Raw genomic sequence first — 27,526 nt, 5'->3', positions numbered from 1 at the left:
ATTATGAAGTATAGTATGTCAGTGTTGACGCAAAATGTCAGCAAGAGCCCTCTTGTGGTGTGTGGGGAGCAGTCTGAACATGAAGGGTGTGTACTGTCTACAAGACTTTGACCAGATTCAGGCCGTCAGCCACATACGAGTGGAGGAGATTAGAATGACATTGTTTTAACTCAGAGGCTTTCTTGAAGCACCGCAGTCTCGGCAACGGGGGTTAGAGGGCCTGGAAATGCACAGGTTCAATCCCAACCCCATCCATGCATCCTGCCAAAGTGTTCTTGAGCAAGGCACTGAACCCTCTACCTGCTCCCACATTGTATGTTGCTTGACTGGCGGCCTCAAAGAGCTTCTCGAGAACCATTCGGCGACTCAGGAGGGGAAGGCAGGACATCGCCCAGGCTGTTCTCAGCAGGGGAAACGCTGACCTCAGCTGGTGATCGTTGTCGGAAGGTGGGAGGAGCACTTTGAGGAACTCCCTAAACCTGATAGACATGCGCTCTGTTCAGGAGGCGATGCTGAAGGGATTTCTCCATCACATTGGCAAAGTCAAAGTTCCAGGGATGGACCAGATCCGTCCTGAAATGCTGAAGGCTCTAGATACTTTTGGGCTGTCGTGGATGACAGGATGACAGGAGGATCCCTTCTGTTTTGTGGACTTGGGAACAGTGTCTTTGGATTGGCAGACATGGGTGGTGGTCCCATTTTTAAAAAAAAAAGAGGATATGCTCAGACAAGGTGCTGGAGACAAGACTCCAGCTGATTGTCAAACCTTTTCTCAAGAGTAAAAAGGCGTATATTATCCCGGTCGCAGTAAAGTAGACCAGCTTTTTACCCTTTCACAGCTAATCAAAGGGGCATGGGAGTTTGCTAATCCTCTTTGCATGTGTTTTGTAGATTTGGAACAAGCCTATGACCGGGTTCCCCGAGGTTTCCGGTGGGAGGTGCTGCGGGAGTGCGGGGGTGCCAGGGCCACTGCTGCAAGCCGTTTGGTCCCTATACACTCGGAGCGAGAGCTGTGTTCGTATTCTTGGCATTAAGTCAAGCTCGTTCCATGGGGACTTCGACAAGGATGCACCTTGTCCCCTCTCCTGTTTGGGATTTACATGGAGTTTGGTGACATTAGGGTGGCAATGACACAAGGTGAAAAAGGGCTTTGGTAACATTGCGTTCCACTTTCATGGCAGGAAAACACATTGAATTGAACTGAATGGATTTGAAATTGATTGGGGGGAGAGAGTAGTTAAAGTAATACTTAATGAATGAATGAATTAAAACTTCACCTAATGGAATTCATCATCTTGCACAAAATAAATCCAGAACATAAAAACATCAGGCACAGGCATTCAGACATTGCGATACGCTGTAGCACAGTATTCCCGTACTTCACTTGAACTTTGAGGTTGAGGACTCTCGCGTGCCACCACCCTTCCACATCATATTCATCATCATATTCTGGAGAGTCTGTTTGTATAGGATTTAACCTTCAGGGAAATTTATGTGTGTGCATGTGTGTGTGTGTGTGTGTGTTTTTGCTTTTCAGAGTCTGCTATTCCAAAGGACAGGACGACTACATCTGCAGGGTGTACAGTAGACTCCAAGGCCCACTGCATATCTCTACAAAATATCTCTGTCTATTGCCATATAGAGTGCTTCACTTTTTAATTATTACTCCAATGGAGAAGTAACTCTAATATCTGAAAAGTGACTTATATGTATGTTTGTATGTTTTTTTATTGGTTTATTTACATTATTTCACCAGTTGTAGCCTAGTAAACTACCTAAAATGGCACAGCCTCAAACTCTTGGGCAGCTTCCTTAAAGCAGTTTGACGTTGGTAGACCATTCTTCATTCTTTTTTTGGCAGATACAGCTGTTTAGCACCATTCCCTTGAAAACTTTCACTTTCTTTAGAGAAACTTAGTCTAAATATCATATCTCTAACACATATTGATCCTGATAGTATCACTTTTCTGTTCACAGGGCGGTAATCCTAGAGGGAATTTGGGCTATTTGTATTTATCTTTTACCAAAAGTCGGAGAAAATCAGGCAGTGAAGCAGAGGTTGATTATTCATACATAAATGTGTATGTGATGGGAAGTGGAGCTGGTAATAATGAAAACCTTTGAGACCAGAGTCCGGGCCTGGTGATGGACTCCTTGGACCCCCTTCAGTTTGCAGACACACATAGGCATGGGTGCTTCCATCATATGCCTGCCCCACAAGGCTTAATCTCACCTGCAGAGGCTAAGAAGTATTGTGAGAATGTTCTTTGACTTCTCCAGGGCTTTCAGCTAGAGTTACGGCGATGTATTGGTTTGCTGATATTGGCCTGTCAATAAAAACACAGATATCGACCAGTCAATGTTGATATATGTTGATAGTGTCCCATGATGGTCTAAATGCTGTTTCAGGGGCTTTTCCACCCTGACAGAAATAAAATTATGGAGGAAATTTTGAATACTAGATTTTTGGATTTTGGGGGAATTTTTGGCATGAACATTGATCAAATTTGACTATTGGCACAAATATCGGATATCGGCAGCTTCAATCCAAATATTGGTATTTCCTTCAGAAACCCCTATCGGTCAAACCCTACTTTCAACACCATCCAGTCCCCAGGCGGTGTTAGTGTACTGTCACTTTTCCTGTTCATCCGCTACACCTCAGACTTCAGATTCAAGTCTGGGCAATGCCCCCTCCAGAAGATCTCAAGTGAAGCATATTGATCCATTAATGATGGAAAGGTAGATTTTGTTGTTCTCTATGCCCAAACTAATCTTGTCACTGACTAGTCACGATTTTATCCCAGAATATATAAAAGATTAGAGGTGTTGTCTGTATCCATGACTGTCATAGAAAAACACTTACACTTGATATATTATTTGTCAAGATGCTCACAGCTGATAAGCATTGCGCTACAAGCTAGTTTTTATATATTTTCATTATGTTAGACAGACCTAGGGAGGACTTCAATGATAGATACCACTCTCCATTAACACTGCAATATCCCTTTGTTTATCTCTGTAGGCCTACAGTACAGTATGACTTTAGGACCAAGAGGATCATCTTTGAAATAATTGATGTGTAACATTTTCATGCGCAAATTTTCAAGGCATTTTGCATTGAGAAAGAAAGGATTACGTATCCTTTCATACAGTAGACACAGTGTATACATATCCGATACAGGCTGTGAGGCAGATTGTAACACACATTGCTGCGAGTACATGTTATTTGCCTCAACCTGCTCATCCACCGAGATGCCTCTTCAGGGTTTCGCTTTAATCACAGCTCCTCTCTGGGGGCATGGCGACTCAACCTTTGGGGAGATTGCCTGGCACACTCCTCCAACCTTTCCACACAATAACTGCCTATGTACTTGTACACAATATCTTCACAAAGGAATATATAAAAAAAAAAAAAAAAAAAAAAAAAAAAAAATTGGGCAGCAGATGGGAGTGTGCCAGTGGAACACGGGGCTTCAGGTGCGCCGAGCCTCCTCTCCTTTTGTGCTTTTAAATGCTCCCTTTTTTAAAGACAGGGGGAGCGGACCGGCCTCCTTTTGTGCTTTTGACATTTATTCGACGCACGGAAGGAGAGAGCCATGCAGACACGGAAGATAGCAGTTACAGGATTCGAGGTTAGCAGCCGGATTTCCATGATGAGGCATTGATCAGGCTGCTCAGATAGAGAGGATGAATGAACTGGTCGCGAGGGGCCTTCGCTCTCCTCCCACCTCACGTCAAGACTCAGGTTCTTCAAACGAACAGGTCAGCCGCAAGAATGCAAATAACAACAGTGGTGTGCAGAAGGGCATCTACAACTCGTTGAACCTTGAAGTTGATGGGCTACAGCAGTGGAAGACCACACTTTCACAGGTACAATGTGAGAATACTTCAATATTTCATGGCTGTACTGAAAGTATAGACCTACTTATGTGACCTACTTACATTAGATCATCATAGTCTTCATGTAACAAGCCCTTGTAGCTACTATATGTACTGGCCCTTATCACTTTATCCAAGAGCTGTCGCTGTGAGAGCACTTCATCCCATCCCACTACTATAATTGGAGAGCGATTTGTGTGTTTGTGTGTCCCACCATGGAGGAGAGGAGAGGAGGAGACAAGGAGAGGAGAGGAGGAGAGGAGAGGAGAGGAGAGGAGAGGAGAGGAGAGAGGAGAGGAGACAAGGAAAGGAGAGGAGAGGAGGAGAGAGGAGAGGAGAGAGGAGAGGAGAGGAGAGGAGAGGAGAGGAGAGGAGAGAGGAGAGGAGACAAGGAGAGGAGAGGAGAGGAGAGGAGGTTATACATTCTAGTATTAGTAACAGGGAGAGCACACACACACACAGACAAACACACACAAATGCATAATGAGCTATCACTCTCACCTGATTTGTGTGTTTGTGTGTTTGTGTGTCCCACCATGGAGGAGAGGAGAGGAGAGGAGACAAGGAGAGGAGAGGAGGAGAGGGGAGAGGAGACAAGGAGAGGAGAGGAGGAGAGGAGACAAGGAGATGAGAGGAGAGGAGGAGAGGAGAGGAGAGGAGGAGAGAGGAGGAAAGGAAAGGAGAGGAGAGGAGAGAGGAGAGGAGAGGAGAGGAGGAGAGAGGAGAGGAGAGGAGAGAGGAGAGGAGACAAGGAGAGGAGAGGAGAGGAGAGGAGAGGAGAGAGGAGAGACAAGGAGAGGAGAGGTTATAAATTCTAGTATTAGTAATAGGGAGAGCACACACACACACACAGACAAACACACACAAATACATAATGAGCTATCACTCTCACCTGATATTTCTATATTATCTCCTCTCTGTCTCTCTCTCACTCTTCTCAGAACGGAAAAGCGATACGGTCACACAGAGTGAGACTCATCCAGTAGATTGAAATAACAGGAAAGGGAGACATGTCGTCACACGAAACACGCAACATCGATACAGTCATGAGCGAGGAAGCCATCCCGCTCTACTCTGTAACATTACCTTTGTTGAGTGCCAGCAAAACATTATTGGGCTATAGGGCCGAACCTTTTATCAAATGCCACGTAATATAATAATGTGATACTTTATTGATCGCCGCGGGGAATTTCTCTTTTGTCTTGCCCCCTGTCTATAGGGAGGTCAGAGGTCAGGGTCAGCTACAGAGCAGCGGAATGGGTGGCTATTGTGGGAATCAATCATCAAAGTACCACAAACTATCTTATTGAATGAGGAAAAAATAGGTTATTGTTGGATTACTATGAAACATTTTAAAGGGGAAAAGATTGGAATATTCTGGGCACAAACATCATGGGAGAATATTTGATAACAGTTGTAGGTGCTGAAAGCCAAATTCAAGGAGGGCAAATTGACTGAAAGTGATTGGATTACGTTACTGGGGGAGTTGGCGTAATCCAATAGATTGCACTACTGATAAATTTAGGTTATTATCAATAATGTGTGGTGGAAAGATTAAGTGAAGTGAGCCGGTCGCCTCAACTGGACACAGAGACTCATAAGGGATCAAAACTTCAGCAAGATACTGAGGGGCCAGAAGTGATCAATAACATCTTAAAATCAATTCTGGCAGGCAACCAATGGAGAGATGCTAAAATGGGTGAAATATGGTATCTGACGCTTAATTTTCAGCTACTTCTTCATGTGTTCTTTACTGGTAGGACCACCGGAGAAGGGACATTACAGAAAGAGCAAGTTAGAGGGACTGGAGTCAAAATGTCTAACCTGGTGGGATGACAGGTCACCAAAACTCTGTCCAATAAACAAACTACTTGTGAGTCATGTGACTTTTGTAAAAAAAAAAAAAAAAATATCCTGGGCTCATTACACTTTTCGGTAACAAAATTACACAACGATTCAACTTTAAAAAAAAAAAAAACGTAACACTGACCGACCCTGGAACGGGAGTCGCATAGTCAATCAGAGGAATGCGGCTCCGTCTCCCCCATGTGACCCCTCGCGCAGAACGACAATGTAACGATAATGCAATAACAACGATGTAACGAGGTAATAACTGGAGCGGCTGAATCGTTCCCTGGACGAGGGAGCGGAGAGGAAATGATCCTAACGTCGTTTCGGATCCCCGAGGATCTGTTGCGACTGACATGAGAGCATCTGGATGGGCAATCATCACCGGATACTGTTACTCGTACCGAATGTAAAGCCGCGCTCCAGGCATTTAGTTCACACACACACACACACACACACACACACACATACATATGCATCTCTTTCTATCACTTTCTATCACACACACACACACACACACAAACGTGAAGGTTGTAAGGGCCGACTGAAGGTGCACTCCCTGAAAGATTATGTTATGTTCACTCCTTGAAATATGTTACATCACCCAAGCTATTACTGATACTTTACATTTTAGGTACTTGTTATGCACACACACACACACACACACACACACACATACACACACACACAGACACACACACACACAGGTACTCTTTCTTTAATACTAATACTTCTCTGTAGATTCACAAATTTTGTTCAGAAGCACTTTCTCCTGCAACACCTGAAACTCGGTGGCCTTGACATATACGGTACGTGGGCATCTACAGAGAAGAATACCGCAATTCCAAAGTATAATTAATAATACATCAACACAAACGCCCAGACACCACACACACACACACACACACACACATACACACGCCAATTCTACCCCCACTTTTTCAAAAAAGCTATTGTGGAATGTGTGAGAAAAATATACCTTTTCATCCACTCAGTAACTGTCCTCCTATCTATTTCAGTCTATGTTGGGGTCAGCTCCGGTTTAGAAAGCTTTTCCGCAGCTCTTCCAACAGTCCATCACAATTTACTGAAAGAAGAAAAAAAAAAAAAAGAAAAAAAAGAAAATTGTAGTGGAAGTTCACTTGTCTTTCTGAGCGGCCAAAATTGGAACCAATCTGACCCCAATTTTTGTTTTGTCTGAAAAGCATTCCTTCTCCTGCTTCCTTTGAGGGAGGGAGGAAGAAAAAAAATGCAATCAGCCACATTCAGAGACTTGGATGTTTTATTGAATGTTACATGTCGAGATTGCGGTAAAACATTAATAGATACGTGAGAGTGAGTGTGTGGGCAGCTCAAACCGCAGATAATTACGGCATTTATTGCTTTAAGAAGTAAGATTGCTTGAAGAGTGGGACACAAAACACAATTTGTTCCCCCAAAACATCCAACAATACAATATACTCAGTCAATTGTCATTTGTCGTGCAGAAAAGGAGTGAAATCTATAGTAATGCCTATAATAAATAATGTGTTTCATATGTGTCTCTAGTTCATAAAACATATAATGTCTATTGACTGGCTGGGATTTTGCATAAAGCGATTCGCTGGTGAGTAAGGATATTTTTTTATGTGTTGTATTCAGATATTACATTTTCAACACAATAGAGCTTTGGTCAAATATTCCATAAGTTTCTCATGCATGCAACGACCAAGAGGGTCAAGACCACTGTGAAGGAGCACATGCATTCATGTCTCTAATACAGGGCGCTGCCAGTTTAAATAAAGGCACTTATGAACTACATGGAACAAGAGTAGAAAAAAAAAAATGAAATGGTTATGAAGTGTCGGGAAGGAGTGCAGGAAGTGTATCAAAATGTACAATAAATACAGTTCAACAATTTGTTTACCCAATAAAAAGATGTTTTGCTAATCTAAAATTGCCCCTTCATGATATTAATATGGGGTGACAAAAATATATAAATCTTATAACAACCAATTGGAAAAAAAAACATAAGACTTACGTATCATTTATCTTATTTAGTTCATAAATGATAGAAGAGCAGGATGGAAATGCTGAATGTACAATAAAAGCAAAACAGTATCTATCTCAAATATAGATTTGTGACACACGCTTTAAAAAAAAAAACGTCTTGGCAGTTATTAAAAAAATACAGGAACATTATAGATTTTTTTGTGTGGTACATAATCCAACAGCGAGTAAATTCTTGTGATCGCATGCATTTAGGTAAAAGCTTTTTTTTTTTTTTTTCTCTCCATAAGAAATAGAAGACATTTCATAAGCTTTAGCATGTGGTCCGTCGTGTAAAGTGTGTCTCCGGTGCTCACTCTACGTTCCTGTACCTGGTGAAGAGGTTGTAGAGGACGCGGAGTGTCGATTTCAGGTCACAGTTCACTATATCTGAAAGAGGGATGATAGAAGATATAGTGAAGATAGAAGAGGCAGGTGCATGTAACCAGTGAGTGTCGGGGATCTTGTCTGCAAAATGGTCCAGCAAGCTAGGGGAGGAATTTGTCCAGGTCGGACCGTGGCTGCCGCATTCCTGACCCTGCTCTAGAGCTGATGCCCTTTTCTTTCCTTTAGTGAACACAGCTACACAGAAGCTTAGGAGAGGCATTTGGTTGCTGCTGCTGCTGATATATATATAACAACAACTGGAAACCCACTGGAGACATGACACTCTTTTGCTAAAAGCTGAAAAAAAAAATGTGATTTGAACTATTTTTTACTTTTTAGCTTGTTCACTTTTGTAATGTTCTTAATTTTGAGTCGTATTAGGATCTGAAAAGAGCTTATGTTCTGTTGGGAAGTCCTATCTGTCCTCAGCTAAATCCAGAAATGATACATAAATCAGTTCTTGCTTTAATTGACTTTTTCAGTGTTTTTCTGAATAAAAACCAGGGATGGGACGATGTATCGAAATTCAATATATCGCAATGCAAAAATGTGACAATACGTATCATGGGGCAGAAAAATGAAACGTCATATTAGCTCGATTTTCTTCTGCTGTAGTAATGGGATCACAATTTCACACGCTCTCCATCTAAATTATATTATTTACACTTTGCAATGACATTTTAAAAATTGTTGTTCACATTCTAGCGAGCCGATGCCATCGCTAGAAAGATTTGTGGCTCGGAAATAAACAGAATTCGACACAGAAAAACTGAAATTCCATATGGACACATTTGGAAAAACTTGAGTCCTACCCTCAGGTCTGGGCTTGGGTCTCTCCAGGCCTCCGTCCTGCATCAGCTCGAAAGAGAAGGACACGTTGTGGACCTGCGGGGAGACAGACGAGGCTGTCAGGACACAAGCGGGTCGGCTAATGTGCGAGTTTAAAATGTTTGCACACGAAAGCACACATGCATAAACCGCACACACGCACACACACACAGACACACACACACAGACAAATGCATGCTCACCCTTACAGATACAGATACAGGTACAGGTGAGCAGGTACAAATCATACAAGTACACACACACACACACACACACACACACACAACTCCTCGGTGATAAGAGAATGTGGAAGCCGGTCGATAAATCCCACAATACGCTCAGGGTCAATTCAATCGTGCTACCACAGCTTCCTATGTGGGCAAACACTGTTCTGTTCTGTCCTGTAAGACCATAAGCCTTCGGCAGCTGCACAAACACTCTGCGCCCTCGTTTATCAATAGCTTTATATCACTGGTGTCCTTCGGAAACCTCACATCTCCAGCAGAGCGTTAACAGGGGACTGACAGCCGACACCGTCGCTTTTGTCGAAAACGTTTTGAACGACAAGAATAGAATAGGATATACTGCATTTTCGGCAAAGGAATAAAAAGGAGAAGAGAGGGTTTATTGCATATTATACTTTATCGCATTTGCTGATAATACACATTCTGGCGATATGAGGTTTCTGCAGGACGCTGACAGTGGCGGTTAGATGCTGTGTGCTGTGTGAGGAAACCTGCGCGAGGATGTCTCGGCCCTACCGAGTTGTCAACAATATGAAAAGTGAAGTGAGTTAGCGCAGGAACGGGGGGGGGGGGGGGACGCATCAAAAAGGGGAAGAGGAGATAGAAACAAATGAGAGATATTTTCTGTTTTCTGTGTGTGTGTGTGTGTGTGTGGCTATCTAATACAGTAAGAGAGAAGTAGGGGGAATGAGCTTTAAGTAGACATCTATTGAGCAAAAGCGGGACTGCTTTCCTGATGCCTCGCTGTAGACCCCTCCCACCACCCCTCCACCCCCCTCCACCCCCAGTGTATCATCGATAGGCCTCTAGGCCCTTACACGCCTCTCTCACAAAACACACAGTAATAGAGCCGAGCCCCCCCCCCCCCCCCCGGCCACTCCAATGTTTCCCTGTGCAATAGGAGATTACAGATGCTGTGGGGCCGGTGCCTGTTCTTCCGGGCCAGGAGTGTCTCTGTGTGTGTCTCTCTGTGTGTGTGTGTGTGTGTGTGAGCGTAATTGTGTGCATTGTAGCACTGGTGCCCATTCTGCTTCGCAGCTTGGCAGGGCCCCGCTGGCAGAGGCCCAGACAAAAGGCTACTGTGGTGTCTCCGCAGATCGCCTGTTCAGAATGCCGTAGTACTACAGAGGCCGATGGAGGAAAGGGATGGCTGTGCACTGAATGGGCTCTGGGGAGAAGGGATGGCATTTATCAAGCCACCGAGCAAAGAGAGTCCTGGCCCTGAGTGCAGGAGGCTCCTCAGAAATGGACTATTGATTTAAGAGAGTGTTTCTTAAACTGTAGGTCAGGACCAAAGATGGGTCACAGCCCTCTTTCTGGCAAATCCCCACATGACAAGCGTCGTTATATCACTGGGGGTGAGCCAACACTTACAGTTCTGCTTTCTTTAGTCTGAACCATGGTAGAAAAGTTTACTTTGTTGCATTTTTGTATTGGTTCACACTGCCCAATTACAAGTGAACCAGGACTTGTCAATAAAAGTCACATGGACTCACAAGTAGCTCATTTATCAGAGTTTTGGTAACCTCACATCCCGCAAGGTAAGAGAGGTAGAAGTAAGCATGATGGAGTTCTTCTCTGGTGTTCATGCCAGTTAAGAACACATGAAGAAATAGCTGAATATGATCATCAGTCTAGACTGTGGTCTGCCCCTGGTTCATCTTATGTTAGGCTTGATGAATTGCTGGCTATCAGATGTCAACATCTGTCTTCTCATACCAATAAATTCTTTATATGGCATTTTTGGGTAGTTTCCTATAGTTGGTTCAGTCCAATCTCACTCCTAACAAACCGCAATTCCCCTGTCAGAGGACCAAGAGCTGCATGCATCAGGTAGTTGGAATGGCATTGTTCTCTCCTGCCCAAACGAACCAAACTAAAGGAGTAAATGCTCCAGAGTTCAAATAAAGCACTCCAATAATGCCTGGTCTGAACAAGCCCCTGATGAGCATGGGTCCAAAAGTGAGGGACTTAATTACTTGTTTGATTCCATGGCTGAAAAAACTACAAATTCAAGATTTGTCAGGATTTACACTAACTATTCCATGTAAGCCATGTAATGTATGATGATAGATTCTTGCTTATGTCTCAGTGCTGAAATGTCCACCATGTTCACAGTATCAATTCTTGAGTCTCTGGTTTGCTAAAGTGGTAATCTGCAAGATTCTTGTTTATTCATTTTGTCTCTGTTGATGCAGTTTGAGTTTCTCTTTTCTTTGTCTGTTCAGCCATGGTGGCTATCACTGCTCATGCTAACTACTCAGTTCTTCTTCTGTTGATTCCAAACAAACCGGAAACGTAAAATACATCACTTCCTGTGCGGCAGAGGATTCTTCCCAGGAAAGAGCTACCAGACACCAGCTGTTTAGAACAGACAATATAAAACTTTTCATGAACTGGATATAGGTTGAATCACTATTGTGTTACATTGATCTGCGGTGGAGAGCGTCACAGCCCAAAATGGGTGAAAAGCAAATTGGTCACGGGTCCCATATGAGAACAGTGGCTGTATGTTTTAATGAGCATGGATACCACAGTGAAATCCTTAATTACTTATTTGGTTCTGCGGCTGAAAAACTTAAGATCTCAAGGTTTTCCAGTTTTCCAGTAGCTATAATACTGTATGATTCAATAATCAAGTTCAGGGGTACAGATCATAAATGATTAAACTTTACCTTTTGGTCAAAATTCTCTGGTGTGAGGAAGAAGTTGTAGAGTGGGACAAAGTATCCCTCCAGCAGCCCCATCAGCAACACCAGGTACACACCGTCTGCAAACTAAAGTGCAGCACAGTCAGCTATCTAGGCCTGCTGTATATCAGCGTTTCCTTTATTATTTAACAGTGGGGCACTGTCGAGAGAAAAAAAAAATGCAAGAAATGTCCACCATAAGTCATTTAGTCTCATATTCAGTCATAAAATATTTACACTCATTTCAGGAATTTCCTAGAAACAAGTGTCATCATCTTGAAACACTTGTATCGAGAAAATGAAACTTGATTCAAGAAAAATATTGAAACAAGTTGATTTGCATTGGAAACAAGTGAAATTACCTCACCTTTTTGTCAGATTTTTTTTTTTGCACTTGTTTTCAGAAGATTACGATTTTACAGCTCAATACTAGATTAAATGACATAATTAGATGGACAGGTTCCTGTCATGTTGTTGTTACTGTCAATGTTACACTGTCTAAAAAAACTGGGTCAGAAGCCATTCCACCATTCCCAGACAAACTTACACAGTGAAATGCTACTGAAGACATAATGAATTTCAATTGATTTCACAATGATCCATTACTATCAGCATTTACATCCATCCAGCTGAGTGTGGCTGTAACACTCTTAGATTTATGGCTTTGACTGTATGCACTCATGTACTAAAAGGCGCTTTCAATAAAGCACTACCAAATGGCATATGTTAAATTGCATAAAAGTGACTGTATCATTGTGAAATATCAGCACTCAAGGATCATTGTGCAATATTAGATATATTGTGTAAGACTTACTTCATCACCAATGTGTATTATGCATTTTACTACATTTGCATGTGTGTGTGTGTGTGTGTGTTTGTGAGTGTCTCCAATACCTGTGTATCCAATTCAGAAACCTCTAGGTTGAGCTTGTTCAGGTGTTTGTTCACAAATGTGATCAGCGTCTGAGGGAAGACAAAGAAAATGTCTGTCATCAAGGCTCAAGTCTCAAACTCGCTAACAGACAGACATGACATACACAAACATACACAAGCCCTAATGCATGCATATAGACAGAGAGACAGTTAGACACACACAGACACACACAAAATAGAGGGTGGCATAATACACCCTCTGGCAGCCATGTTGGAAGTCCTCAGCTCTTGGGCAACAATGGCTCATAACAGCTGATTGTGTTTCCAAACTTATGACTTAACCCTTTCAGCAGAATTGAATAGACATGGTTAATGCTTTTGACTGGGAACTGATCATTTTGCCACCGATACATCTGATCGATTTTGTAGATAGACAATGTCAGCTTGTTAGCTAGCTATCCATCTGTCAACCATCACTGTGTTGCTGTAACCAGGCGTGGTTGCTAGGAGATTTGTGATGCGACTGCAAAGCCTCTATACCTTCTTGACAACATTCAGCTTATCTGGAGCGTGGTCGAACAGGGTGTCGAAAGCATCGCGCTCTGCGGAGAACAAAGGACATAGATTACCAATCAAAAAAGGGACATCGAAACATGAACATTTCAAAAATAAATGCTGCTCAAAAATTCCTCATCTGTATATGAACATACCGTGTCTCCCGGAGAAAGCCCTGAGAAGAAGCGATAGGGAAGTGGAAAAAAAAAAAAAGGAAAAGACAGAGGAAAAGAGGGAGACAAAGAAGAAGTCGAATGCATATTATAGAGGCCGGTTGTGGTAATTGACAATTTCACACACTGAATATTCATAGAAAACTAAAGAGATAATCAAAGAGAAGTGCTTCCAGTTCAATCACAGAGGAATGTAGAGAATGGAGGGATTATTTCACAGGAATGACTATGAACAATACATGTACCGAGGGTATCATAATTTCATTAACAATAAGCAGAGGTACACCTGGGGTATTCAAATAACATTAACAATAGGGGGCATCATCATTGGGACGTCAGCAATAGCCACATACTGCAGCACAATACAATAATCTCAACAGCAGGAAAACACTGTTGGGTATTAATACAATGAATGAAGATGTGCCTCTGCTATCCGTGCAGCTTTTCTATGGGAATGGGATGCTTCCCTTGTCTTGTTACAATGTTAGCACTTTGGAGGATATTATTGTTGGAAGGGGTCAGGTGGTTTTGGAGGGTAGGGAATGCTGCAGTGCGGGTGTCCCCGAGGAAGAGATATCGCAATAGGCAGGCCAGCAAGAAATGGCAGGCACTAACCCACACACACACACACACACACACACACACACACACACATGCAAGCGCTCTCACACATGTTCATGGTGTAATCTGTGATGGCAGAGGCAGGCAGGCCTGGGCAGTGGTCCTGGTAGTGTGGTAATAACCGTGTTTCCACTGTGGCTGTGTGTGGCTGTGTGTGTCTGTGTATGTGTGTGTGTGTGTTATTAAGAGTGTATCTATCTACCATGACAAAATGTGTGAGTTTGTGTGTGCTGGCCTGTTGTTATCTCCCTTGCTGCTGCTGTCAGCCTGCAGGACTGCCTCGGAGCGAGAAAGGTGTGTGTGTTTGTGTGTGTGTGTGTGTGTGTGTATCAAATTGTCTAATGCTTCAGCTAAGGGTGCCATCACATCCTTTCCTCAGATACAATGGTTGGCTATTCAGCGCTGCACAATATTTCTTACATTAGATAGTCAGAAAAACAGTCTATCGAAAGCATTTCTATCGGTGGAAGGTAAGATACAGTATCTGAAGCTTGTGGATTCAAGTCCCAGTCATGAACCCTACTTCTATTCTCGGTAAAGAGGAATACATGTTCCATCTTTTATTGTGCTGTGACTTTGACCGCTGTAGTCCTTACTATTGGTTTCTTGCAGTGTTGGCAATGAAGGAATTTAAGTTTATTCTACTGTTGCATTCTTCGTAAATCACTTATCTGAGTGTCAGATAAATGTCAAAATTAAGAAAAGTAACTGTTGGTAAAGTGATAAACAAGTGAAATCCTCGTTAGCATGTATGTGTGTCTACATTGCCTAAAAATGCTCGCATGCATCGTGAGGCATAGAAACAAGTGAGCTGAGCAGACTTACTCTGTGTTGCCAGTGATTTCCTCTTGGATTTGTCTGGACTGAAGGATGCCCTCTCTTTTCTGAAAGACAGAAAGGGGGAGCAATGTGTCAACGTATGGTTATTTCATTCTGCCGAGTGTGAACGAGACAGGATATGACAAACTGGGTCAAAGAAAGCCAAAAATGATTCTCAGTGATGAGGACACCCACTGCTGCAACCCACCTGGACGACCACTACTTGAATAGAAACGTGGTCCGGCAATCTGATCGGTGCCCTGAAGTGTTGTGACAGCGCCACCAGCAGGTGAAGGATGGCCACTATACTCTTCGCATGGACCGCTTATGTGTGAGAAACAGAGAGAAATAATGGGAGAAATATATTACAGAACAATTACATAATAAAAGATCAAAAATCAATAAATGCAAGTGGTTAGACATAGATCAACATGTGGATCAATAGTGGTACAAGCAAAACATGATAAAGTCTTTCCCACACTTTTTGCTAACCCTAACCCTAACCGTTTTACTGCTATTTCTTGAGTATTTAAATCTAAAATGGAGGCACTGAAGCATATGAATACCTTGCTCTAGCCATTGGGCTGCCGTATATCAAGCCACATATTTGCTATCATTTTTCATCACTACAGGAATTTACAATTCAAGGTGTTGTGGCAAGGTCTTGCACCCTCACTGTAAATACGCATAGAAAATGCCACAAGTTGCCTTGAAATGTTTTTAGAAAAGCCATGGAAATTTGTGCCTTAGTGCAGAAAAACCACAGAACAATTCAGCCAAATTCTGCTGGGACTCCGTAGAATAATGTCAGCCATAAAGGACCTATTCAATCAGACATACTGAATGACATGTCTTTAGTCATCTGAATCATGGGCCTGAGCAAATAGGATTTAGCTTTAGCTGGCCAAACAATCAGAATCAATTAAGTGGCCCAGGCAAGCCTTTGATTGTGCCTCATGGCAATAGTAAATTACAAAGAGCAAGCTAAAAGCCTTTAGAAACCTATTAGATCCTCGCTGGATCAGGGGATCCAAATAAGTTACATCAGGAATGAGTGTTTTCATAAGGCTTTTGAATGGAGGACGAAAGCAGGAATAAACAAAAGTGAATTGATTTAAAAAAAAAAAACTTCTCAAATAAAAAGACAGCAAAATCAATTACATTCCATATCATTCAATGTGCTCTTTAGAATTTTATGAAGACATTTCATACAAGTAGCTTTCAAGGACAAGCTTTTACCGGAGGCACATTTAACTATTTCACATTATCTTTACTTTGGTTTGAATCAATTTCATCTGGTACAGACTTTCTGTACCGTACTGCTCTAACAAAATCAATTGCGTACCTTATCTTAAAGTTTCTCTCTCTTTCTCCCTCTCTCTCTCTCTCTCAACAACCTGCCTCCACCTATCTTGCCATCTTCTCCTCTTTCTATGCCTCACTCATACAGCCAATTCCCTCTTTGGCCACGTTACCCCATCCATTTCCCTCTCTCACCACTCTTGTATCTCACATACATACGTTATGGCTAATGATATAAGTAAAAGGCAAGAGTGTGCTGGGAGCCTGATAGTAATTATCATTACCCCCCGTGTCAGATAGAGTGCTATCAAGGGAGAGGTGAAGAGCTCTATTGCCATGCATGGCCACATTCTCCGCTGTTCTCACTGTGAAGGCACACAGCTCAATAAGAAGCATATTAACTCAACAACGGGCAAGACAAGCACATTCAGACGTAAATCCTTTCAGTGGAGATAATAAACAAGCTCGCATGAAGAGAACAGTGAAAGCCACGCTCAGAGCTTTCCTTCTTTAGCTTCATTAGGATATTGATTAGGATAGAGCTCACTAGCACTTGCTAATATGACTGATCTGAGCAGGTTGACATTCTGCACCCCATTCAAATTTCAGTGTCACGTTCAATTGCCAGGAATCAGCTGCTACAACTATTTTACCTTGTAAACCAATGATTCTCTTGCAGGACTTATTTGAAATGCTTCAAATTGTTTATAAGGTCACTGCGTTCCTTCAAAATAATTGCTTAGCCGGGATTAATACAGCTGCATTCCACTGTATTTTCATTTATGGTGCAGTGGTCTCCGTCAGAGAAGTCTACCATCATGCCTCTATGCTACATCTATCCTTCAATTCTGTTACAGCCATTTCTTTTAAATATTTCATATTTAATCCATATTTAAGTAAGCAATCAATACTGTACAACATGTGCAAGTATTAAGTAAACCAACATGTTTAAGTCTTCCTCATAATTTCTACAGTCTTCTTAACACGTGGTGAAATTGTCACAGTTGTTTGTATTCTATTTTTAGCCCATGGCATGAAATGCCCGAGCTCTTATCTCTACTGATCCTGCCGGATGACGTCTAGGAGTGACGGATCACCAGCTTGCTACACCGACTCTATGGCTACTGTCATGGATCATTATCTTGCTACGTTCTGCTGCTCAGTGAGCCACTCTGGTTGTTTAGAGAAATAGATCACAGTGAGGGCGCTACACAGCCATAAGATGCCTAGTAATTTATATTTTTAAACGCCAGCCCAACCTGTAAAATGTTGGTGTAGTTAGACTATTTTTTAATGCAGTCCAACCTTTAGCCCGTGTCTCTTAACATATTGATTGATTTTTTTCAAAAAATTTACTAAATTCATGCAATATATGCAATAAAAAGTACCTCTAAAATGGCACAATGCAATGCAATATTGCAATCGACAATTTCAACACTATAACATGTTGGGAAAAATGTATGAATGAGTATGGGAGAAAGTATGGATGACATCATTATGTAGTCATGTGTAATATAGTAGAGATGGTACATATGCTGTGTTAGCATCATCAGGTCCCTTACAGTCAACGTTCCAGCGAATGTTCCTGGTGGACAGTTTGAGCGAGTCGTTGATGCGTTCTAAAACAGTCTGGAGCTTCTGTTTCTGGGCGATCTCAGACTGGGTCACCTCCGCCACATTTAGCTTCTCCCCCTCCAGCTTTTCTGGAACACAAATGACAGGCTAAGATGATGACATGCAAACATAAACATCAATGCAGACTCAATATCAGTACTGAAATCTAGTGCAATTTGGGTTTAAATACCAAGTTTAGCTTACTGTCTCAACACTCATGCTATTAACTCCATATGTTTGGTTCAACTCCTCACCAAAGAGTTTCTGTAGGACCTGTCCATCATACAGATCTTCAGCCAGGTCCTTCACAATGATCCTCTCTCCCACCAGAACATCATTTATCCAGTCGATCAGCACCTACATGGGCAAAATAACAAACAGAGACAGATAAATCATACAGATGAATCAAGCAGAAAACGGTGCTGCATGGTTCGATTTTGCCCATGGATCCAAAAGGTACTCTTTGGAAATGGCAGTAATCATAAGCAGTCTTTACACAGCTGACCCAGCTACAAATGCAGTAGCAGAGCCGGGATAGAATTAATCATGATCAATTTCCACAAGCTTCTTTTTCCACTTTTTACCTGGTATGATCATCTTTACACTGTGGCAGCAATAAACGTTATGTGGGTGATTATTGTGTGATATTGTTTCAAAACTAAGTATTCACTTCCCTTGACATTTATGGTGATGCAGCCAGAATTCACAATGGATTGAATTGAGATTTTTTGTCAACAATCTACACAGAATACCCTGTAATGTCAAAGTGAAAACATGTCTGTAGAAATTTTGCAAATTTATTGAAAATGAAATAGAGAAATCTCTCACTTAAGTTAAGTATTCAGTTCCCCTGAGCCAATACTTTCTAGAAGCACCTTTGGCAGTGATTGCAGCTTCGGGTCTTCTTGATCTGGATCTTGGGATTTTTTCCCATTCTTTCTTGCACATTTGCTTAAGCTTGGTCAGGTTGGACGGGGAGCATCCAACAGCTATCTTAAAGTCACAGATTTCCAATGGGTTCTAAGTCTGGGCTTTGGCTAGGCTGCTCAAGGACTTTCACATTCTTGTTCTGAAGCCGTTCCAGTATTGATTCAGCTGTATGCTCGGGGTCTCCGAAGCACGGTGTCCTCCTATCCACCTCTATTTAACTCCATTCATTGTTCAGTTCATTCTTACAAGTCTCCCAGGTCCTGCAGATGAAAAGCCCGCCCCCACAGCATGATGCTGCCACCAACACGCTGCACAGAGGTGATGTTACATGGGCGATGAGCTGCGGACCGTTGCTGCAAGACACAACCCTTTGTATTACGACTGAAGAGTTTTCATTTCATCAGTCCGCAGAATCTTGTGCCTCATGCTCTCAGAGTCTTTCACTGCCTTATTGAAAACTCCAGGCTGCCTTTTTTCAATAGGAACGGTTTTCTCCTGGCCACTCAGACCAGATTTTTGAAGTGCTGCACTAACTGATGTCCTCCTGGTAAGAGAACTCTGTACTTCAGTCAGAGTGGTCCAGAGCTCCTTGGTCACCTGCCTGACCGAGGTCCTTCTTGCCTGGTTGTTCTGTGTCGTCCAACAACCAGCTGTAAGAAGAGTCTGGGTAGATCCATATTTTTCTATTTCCAAATGATGCAGCCTTCTGTGCTCTTGGGAACTCCAAACAATTCAGAAATTGTTTTATACCCTTCCCCAGATCTTTGCATCCTCATAGTTATGTCTTTGATTTCTACAGACAGTTCCTTATGCTTCATGGTAAACTTTCTGCGCTGACAGGCACTGTCATCTATGAGAGCTTACATAGACATCTGGATTTTGTTCTGAGTCATATCCAATCAGTTGAACTGGCCACAGGTGGACTGCAATCAAGTTGTGACATCTCAAAGACTTTCAAAGGAATCTGGATGCACCTTAACTCAGTTTGCAGTGCCACTGCCAAGGGGTTGAACACTGACTCAAAACTTTCAGCTTTTCATGTTTAAGTAATTTCTAAAAACGTGTAAATACAAAAATCTACTTCGACATTATTGGTTATGTGTATATTAGTGACAAAAATTGAATCCATTTTCAATTCAGGATGTAGCACCACAAATGAGGAAAAAAGGGAATATATAGTTTCTGAAAGCACTGCAAAAAACAGTTGGTATGCGTTGTCATGTGCAAATCGTCATAAACATTAAAGTTTAACACAATTAGTCATACAGTTTTTATTGAAAGAATTTCTTGGGTTTCAATACATTGAATTAAAATATAACTTATAGTGTGAGGCAACAATTTCAGCCTGACCGTATGTCTTGGACATCATTCAAATTTGTATATTTTTTGTATCTTTTAATGACGCACAACAAAGGACATAAGTTTTATATTTTATCTGTACACAGATCATACACACTTCAGAGAATTAGTCCACAATCAGCAAAGGTTTTAAAGGTGATCAAAGCTTTGTGAAGCCCCCATAAATAAGCCAACTGATGTATAATAACTCATAACTACACGTTTTGATGTGGACATAACTTTATGAATGGTCATGTATCCATTGTATGGAATCATTAATATCTTTTAGATAAATTATAGATGTTTTTATGGATTCTTTGAATAATAGCCCAACAGAGATAAGACATCCAAATATGTATATATAAAAAAATGAAAACCTATTGACCTTCATGAGCTCCTGCAGTTTGCGGTCGTTCTTGGAGTTGGGGTCCACCATGGTGCGTACTTCGTTCTCCTCTAATGGAAGCGTGAAAAAAGGGTAAAGGTCAAAACTGAAAAGGAACATTTTGTCAGGGCTAATACTGACAGAGAATAGCAACAGAAGTCGGGCAAGAACTAAAGCACAAACAGAAGAACATCTTTTCAGTGTTGTGGAGAAACCTTGCACCCCCAAAAAGTCTAATTTATTTTCCTATTCCCCAAGTGCTAGAGTGAAATGATGAGATTACTGAATACCAAACAAGGCATAATAAGCACACCACATAATTATAGCCAGAGCCATAGACAGTATTTTGCCATTCAGTGGCAAGTTAGCTCCACAAACCTGCTTCATGTTCATTGCTGGGTAACGGATGATTTGTTATATATATATATATATATATATATATATATATATTTATTTATTTTTTGCAAACCAATTTTTATTTCTACAAGGTGTTACAACAGTTAATGTAATAACTTCCTCTTAATAACATTTTTTAGCCATACTGCAAAAGTTGCCTAGCATTAATGTAATAACTGTTTTCCTGTTAACATAATATTATTATATACTTGGGTTTTATTACTTTATGAGAAAGCTGAAAGTTTCAGTTTTCAAACATGTAATAACTGAACTGATAATGTAATTATAGTCAAAATTCAACACACACCTGTCACTCATTCAATTGGTCATTGGTTATTATCTACAGGGCTTCATCTGAAAAAAGTATGAATATGTATGACAGAGGTGCTTGTTGATCACTGTAAATGCCTTACATTGCCAGAGTACTTCAGCATTATACTCAAGTATATTTAATATACTGTATGTAAACACAAATAAGTATCATGAAGATGTTCTCAAAGAAATGCCAGATAATATTATAGCTGCCACATAAACTTTTTCCCTTAAAACAGTTTGGTTCTAACAATTAACACAAAATGTCTTCATACAAAATGAGTTACTAATTATAATATATTCTGTGATGTACAAAATATTGATAGCTGCAATTTAAGGTTATTTTGTATCTGCTGCATCAAATCATGGCGTACCAAACTATTAGATAAATATGTAGCTCAGGAGGTCAGGCGGGGTTGGTTGTCATACAGTAAATGTATTACAATTGTAAAACACCTCCTGTTTGCTCCACCTTTTAATGGTCTCTGTGCGCTATGGGGTCATGTTCAACTCACATTAGATTTACACTGCATCTAAAGCTGTCAAAACCTAAAAGAGTTTGTTTGTGTTGGTTGTGTGTCTCTTAGGGCAAACATGTAAATTACTTGCACAAGCAGAGCTCTGTCATTTTGATAAGGTTGAAGAAAAGGGGTGTGTGTGTGTATGTATGTATGTATGTATGTATGTATGTATGTATGTATGTATGTATGTATGTATGTATGTATGTGTGTGTGTGTGTGTGTGTGTGTGTGTGTGTGTGCACATGCGCTCACACACATCTTTTCACTGTGCCCTTCTTGGAGTTAGTTGTGTATAGTTTAAGAGATGCATCAGCCAACAATAAATGTCCTATGTGTTTTTGCATGGAGGGCTAACATTGTGTGACATTTACATCTATCAGGGACTGGGAGTGTAGCGGCATACCTAGCATGGTGTCTTCAGGGTCCAGCTCATAGTGGGAAGGGCTGAGAGGAAGGTTGATGGCATTTATTCCCTCTTCCTGAAGCTCAGACACTAGAAGAAAGGAATACAGACATTACATCAAATTACATTTAGATCACGCACCTCATGCACCCTGAGGCCCGAAGGCATGAATGCAGTAAAAGCACACACAGTTGCAAGTTCATACAACTATATTTATGAGGACATTCCACTAATCTACAATGATTTCTCAACCCCTTATTCTAACCCTAACTCACACACACAGTTCACACAGTAAGCAAGCCAAGGAACTGGTCGGCTTGAGAAACCAGACCGGAAGTCTATCCATTTTTTTCTACAACCACAGAAACACATGATGTTGATCCTTGTTTGTTTACGAGGAAAAAGTCAGCTGCCTGTGGCTGCCCATCGGTAGCCAATCACGTACCAGCGTTGGTGCCACCCAAACCGTAACCCTATCGTATTTCTAACCCGTCTGCTTTTAGAATTTGCTTTTCCCAGTTAGAATATCCCCACAAACCATGCTTTGACACACTGTATTTGTAAGCCACATCTAGAATTTAAAAGTACAGTTAAATCTGGCATACACACACGCATGTGGGCATGAGCACACACACACACAAATTTTATATTACAGTAGTATATTATATTACAGGACGCTCATTACGTACGTTCATTCCCTAACCTAATCCTAATTCTAATCTTAACCCTAAACCCAAATCCTAAACCTAAAAAAAGGCCCTTAAAGTAGTAAGGAGCAACAACATAATATCTTCACTTTGGAGGATTTTCCTCATCTTTCTGTCCTTGTATTTGGTCCTCACAAGTACAGAAATACAAGGACACACACAGACACACACACATACTGTCCAAGTCAGATGTGTAACCAGATGTAGCCAGAACAAAGCTGTACGATTTGTCTTTCTGCGAGGTCACTTAAAAGGCCAATCATTTGGAAAATTGGTACATCAAGTGCAGAATGTTAATAGAACAGTACAGGGACAAAGACAGAATGCCAGCATTACAACCCCTAGTAGTTTTCAGCCGTAGTCTGGGTGGCTCTCTAAACGCTCCCTTGATTCCTCAAACAACCCTCAGCAGACCCTCCGTTGAGAGTCGCTTGACGTCAGACAAATAGAGACGAGTGTTGCTTCCTGCTTCCCAGCAGGCTTTATAAAGGCCCAGCATGCCTTTCTTCTCAGTGTGTCGGATACCTGAGGAGGCTTGATCATTAGTGATCACTGTGTGTGTGTGTGTGTGTGTGTTGGAGGCATTGAGTGAACATCCTGCGCATTTCTCTGCCTTCACCAGGGCAACATCCTCTTAATCAACACCATCCACAAGTGCTTGCGTCTATGTGCGCACGTACATACACACACACACACACGCTGAGCATCACACAGAGGTGTATGAGAATATTCTGACAGAGTGACACATGCCTCAGTCTTTTTCCTCTTTAAAAGAATAATGTGACACGCGCATAATCACCACTAACCGAGTCTGCTGGATCCAACATCCGATCCAACCCGGGGCCAAGAACACTCCCATCGCTTTCTACCTTAGCTTCCCCATCAGGCTTTGCCTTGAACACTTGGTAATTGCAAATAAGGCACTCTCAGCTCTCGAAAGTTATGACACAATTAAAATTATTATCTGGGTGGCACTGCTGCGGCTTGTAGCATGCATGTCAGAATGTGACTTTTGTGAGTAGTTTTACCAAATGAAAGCAATCAAGCGACATCACTGAGGACAGTGGGGGCAGCTAATATGTCAGCGCCATTTCTCTTCTCTAATTTTACTATGGAAGTCGATGAAAACACTGGGCACAAACCCCCAGTTGAAAGTGACCCCTCTGTACCTTTATATACAGTGATGGAGGGATGATAGTGTTTCTTTGAGTCAAATGCTGTCCATAAGTGAAGCAGGTATTTCACACTGTGCTGCAGCACTCTGAAGCACACTACACTCTACTATAACCTAAAGACTGGATATGAATTATATATGTTGCAAAATGTGAATACATTTTAATTTGGGTGAATACATTTACAACTAAAGATTTTCTGTTATTCGAGTTTTACACTTTCACATACATTTCTTCGCTTTCCATTCACCTTTGAAAGAATATGTGCAAAAAGGCAAGGGGGGTCGAAACCTTTTATAGCGACTGTATATGGTTGGAAATTCATGAACTCACATGGGGGTATGGGTGCTATAAATCCACACCATACCAATTAACAGGATCAGATATAACTGTATCTGAACCTTGTGCTATTTTAGGGTGAGCACATGTGGAAACATATGTTGGATGTTAGAGAAGGTATGGTAGGTATGGAGAGATATAACTTTAAGATGAGATATGATAACTTTAGTCACCAGCTATGCTTTTATATCCGGATGTCAGCTGAGTCCGGTGTGTGAACTTCAAAGAACAGAAGAAAACTTATAATTTGATTTCACTTGATTTCAGTTAATACTATGAAAAATGAATTTGCTCATCTGCATTTTCACTTTGAATATATTCGGTGCTAATGTGACTTACCAGGGGAATTGCTGACAATACAAGCAGACTGAATAGAAAACACAACACAAGCGTCCTCCGTGTCCCGCACTGGACCTTACTGCGCATCACTCCTCCCCCTGCTAGCCGGTGTCGTAAAGCAGAATGCCTTTCTGTCCACTTGGTTAAACAACAACAAAAAAAAAAAAAAGCCACATCACGCATCAGGCTCTGGAGCGCGCTTATCTGTGTGAAGGCTACATGTGACGAAAGAGCCACCGCCGTCGCGTCCTACCTGGAGGGCAGAGCGCTCCGCAGCCCATGTCTCTCAGTCTCCGTCCCCCAGCCTCCAGCATCCTCCCCTGGCTAGCAGCTCCAGCTCCCCCCCCCTTCCCAGGCCTGACCCCCCCCTACTTAAAACACTCTATATTTGCTCTATTTCCACAGCGGATATGGGATTTTGTACTATCTGTTCCGCTTTATGTATTGCCCCTGCCCTCTATGTCCACAGCACACAGCCGGTGTCCGTCCTGATGCGGTGCAAAGCCCCGGCTAACGCTCTCTGTCAAACCCAGTAATAGTGATGCAGCTAAAACCTATAAGCTTTTTTTCTCCTGACCTCACGTTAAGTCATTCTCCTCTCTCCCTCCTCTCCATTCTTACCATCACTCCCCCATCCTATAGCTCTCTCCCCCCCCTTTCCCCTTCCATCCTATACCCCCCCCCCCTTTTTTTTCCCCTTCTTGTCCAATCGTTAGTCCCGTTCAAGGCTCCTTTCTCTCTCCCCGGCACGAGCAGCCAGCATCATAAACGTCAGAGGGACTTAAATTTAATCAATGCTCGACACAAGAGAGACCAGCCCAGGTTTTCCATCAAATCATGGGACACACTGCAGACATCCTACACACTGCCACTGCCAGAGTGTGTGTATGTGTGTGTGTGTGTGTGTGTGTGTCTGACTTGGTGAACGCGAGCCAGCATGCGTGAATGTAATGTGATTGCGTGCATGCGCCGCGGACGAAGAAAAAAACATAAAACGGGGGCTCAGCTGTGGCACAGTATCCGGGATGACACAAACTAATCATCCAATCTGAAAGAGGCCTTTCTCATTCCACGATAAAACCTGGCCTTTAACAATGAATGTCAAGGTCGCTAAAGCCCGGTGCTTTGGGGGGGCCCTGCATGGTTATAAACCAAAACTGGGCTTCTAAAAGTAGCCTTTTGGAATTGGTTTATTGTACAGGCACATTCTTGGTTGTGAAATATGCACGTCCAACATAGCCAGGTTTTATTTATGAATGTAATCAGGCCACGGGGTGAGAAAGGGAATCGGGAATCTTCATGGGAAACTGAAAAACCTGCGGCCTAGTGGTTAGAGAGACAGTCAAGCCCCTATCTTGGCAAGCCTCCACGCAAGCCTCCAACTGTCCTGAAGCAAGACACTGGATCCCTACCAGCTGCAGGGCTGCTGTTCTGTGGCTGAACCTGACCTCTGACCTCCCTGAGGAGGGGGGGGAAAGCAAGGACAATTTCCCCAAAGGCATCATCAAACTACATAAGATTATGACTACAGTTAAAAACCCCATTCCCCTGTCATATCCATATATATTCAGTGAGGTGTGAGCGGTGTGAGGAGCAGGGAGGGGTGCTGTGTGTGAGTGCTGCTGCTGGGCCCAGCCTCCAGCCTCCAGCCTCAGACGGGCCTGTGTTTACTCACGGCTCATTCCTCACTTATTACATTTGTGGCGGAGTCGATACCTTACATGGATACAGACACAGCCCGCGGCTACACAAACTCACACACGGAAACACACACGCTGTAGCTGGCGTGTTTACGTGAAATAAACCTATGCCCAATGCTGAATTGCCGGTGTTAAAAGTGTTGTCTAAAATGAATGTGCGTAATAGTTTTGGGGTTATTAGCCTGCCACTGGTTCCTACGGTGACCTGTGCACGAGCGGCTAAAACGTAAGCTATTGATGTCGGTTATGTTGTAAAAGTTGAAATATTGTGGGAAAACATCGTATTGTCTTCTTCTCGTCTTCAGTAAAACGAGCTTACAGAAGTTCTGGTAGTTTGGGCCCGTTATTTTTTCTAGCTGTTTACCTTCTTTAGCCTTTTTCCTTCTTGCCAAAGTTCCACCAAGTTTTCCCAGGAAGGAGTCATCTTTCTTTCTGGAAGAAGGGGATTTGGGCGTCGGAGACTTGGGAGAAGACGGGGACTTCTGAGGCGAGGAAGCCATCGGCGAAACTTAATCCGAGTCGACGAATAAATGTCACAAAACAACTTGAGTTGATGCGGAAAGTTATGTAGAAGTCACGTAAAAAAAAAAAATCACTGTCCACTCCCTAAAGCGGAAACGGAATTCCAGTCATTTTCTCCCGAAGTTGGCAGGATTCGCTGGCCCCTCCTCTCTGGAGGAGGGCCGGGAGAGGAGAGGAGGCTGAGGCTGACCCGGAGCCCCGGGGTGCTGTCGGGTTCAGAAGTAGAGCTGGAGTGGAGTGAGAAGGTCCCACGATGTCCCACAGGAAAACAGATTTTTGTTTCTCACGTTATAGTGACAGAAAGTATAAATTTAAGCAATAAGCCACAGCTACGAGGCGCTATTCAGCATAGTGTGACACTCCATTATATTAACAAATAATGAATCATTGTATTATTAATAGATAATTAAATTGATACAAAAAAAAAAAAATCTTCCGCAAAGTAATATAGTTCTATAACTATGCGACACATACAGTACGTAGGCTATCAATATGAGTAGTGTTCATTAGTGCATTAATATTTAAATTAACTGTTTGGTGATAGGTCTGTGTTTGTTTATGTAATATATCATTAATAACAAAATGAACTGTGATGCC

General features: G+C 42.1%; 1 protein-coding gene across 1 annotated transcript; it reads right to left on the bottom strand.

Annotated features, from left to right (window-relative positions):
• Positions 1–7,070: 7,070 nt before the first annotated feature.
• On the bottom strand, positions 7,071–27,022 carry parvaa (parvin, alpha a). Its single transcript, XM_071535252.1, has 13 exons — positions 26,772–27,022; positions 22,151–22,240; positions 20,519–20,589; positions 18,120–18,222; positions 17,814–17,954; positions 15,158–15,273; positions 14,956–15,014; positions 13,492–13,511; positions 13,322–13,383; positions 12,803–12,871; positions 11,894–11,995; positions 8,958–9,030; positions 7,071–8,148 (listed from the first exon to the last, which is right to left on the bottom strand). The coding sequence occupies exons 1-13, from the start codon at positions 26,905–26,907 to the stop codon at positions 8,072–8,074; spliced, it is 1,119 nt and encodes a 372-aa protein (XP_071391353.1). The 5' UTR covers positions 26,908–27,022; the 3' UTR covers positions 7,071–8,071.
• Positions 27,023–27,526: the final 504 nt, after the last annotated feature.

Source organism: Centroberyx affinis, unplaced genomic scaffold (assembly GCF_046629955.1).
Source record: "Centroberyx affinis isolate AG114_WGS23_722 - 3 ecotype Tasmania unplaced genomic scaffold, CSIRO-AGI_Caff_v1 ptg002684l_1, whole genome shotgun sequence".
NCBI classification, from domain to species: domain Eukaryota; kingdom Metazoa; phylum Chordata; class Actinopteri; order Beryciformes; family Berycidae; genus Centroberyx; species Centroberyx affinis.
The sequence above is the reverse complement of the archived record's forward strand: the minus strand, read 5'-3'. Positions and strand labels throughout refer to the sequence as shown.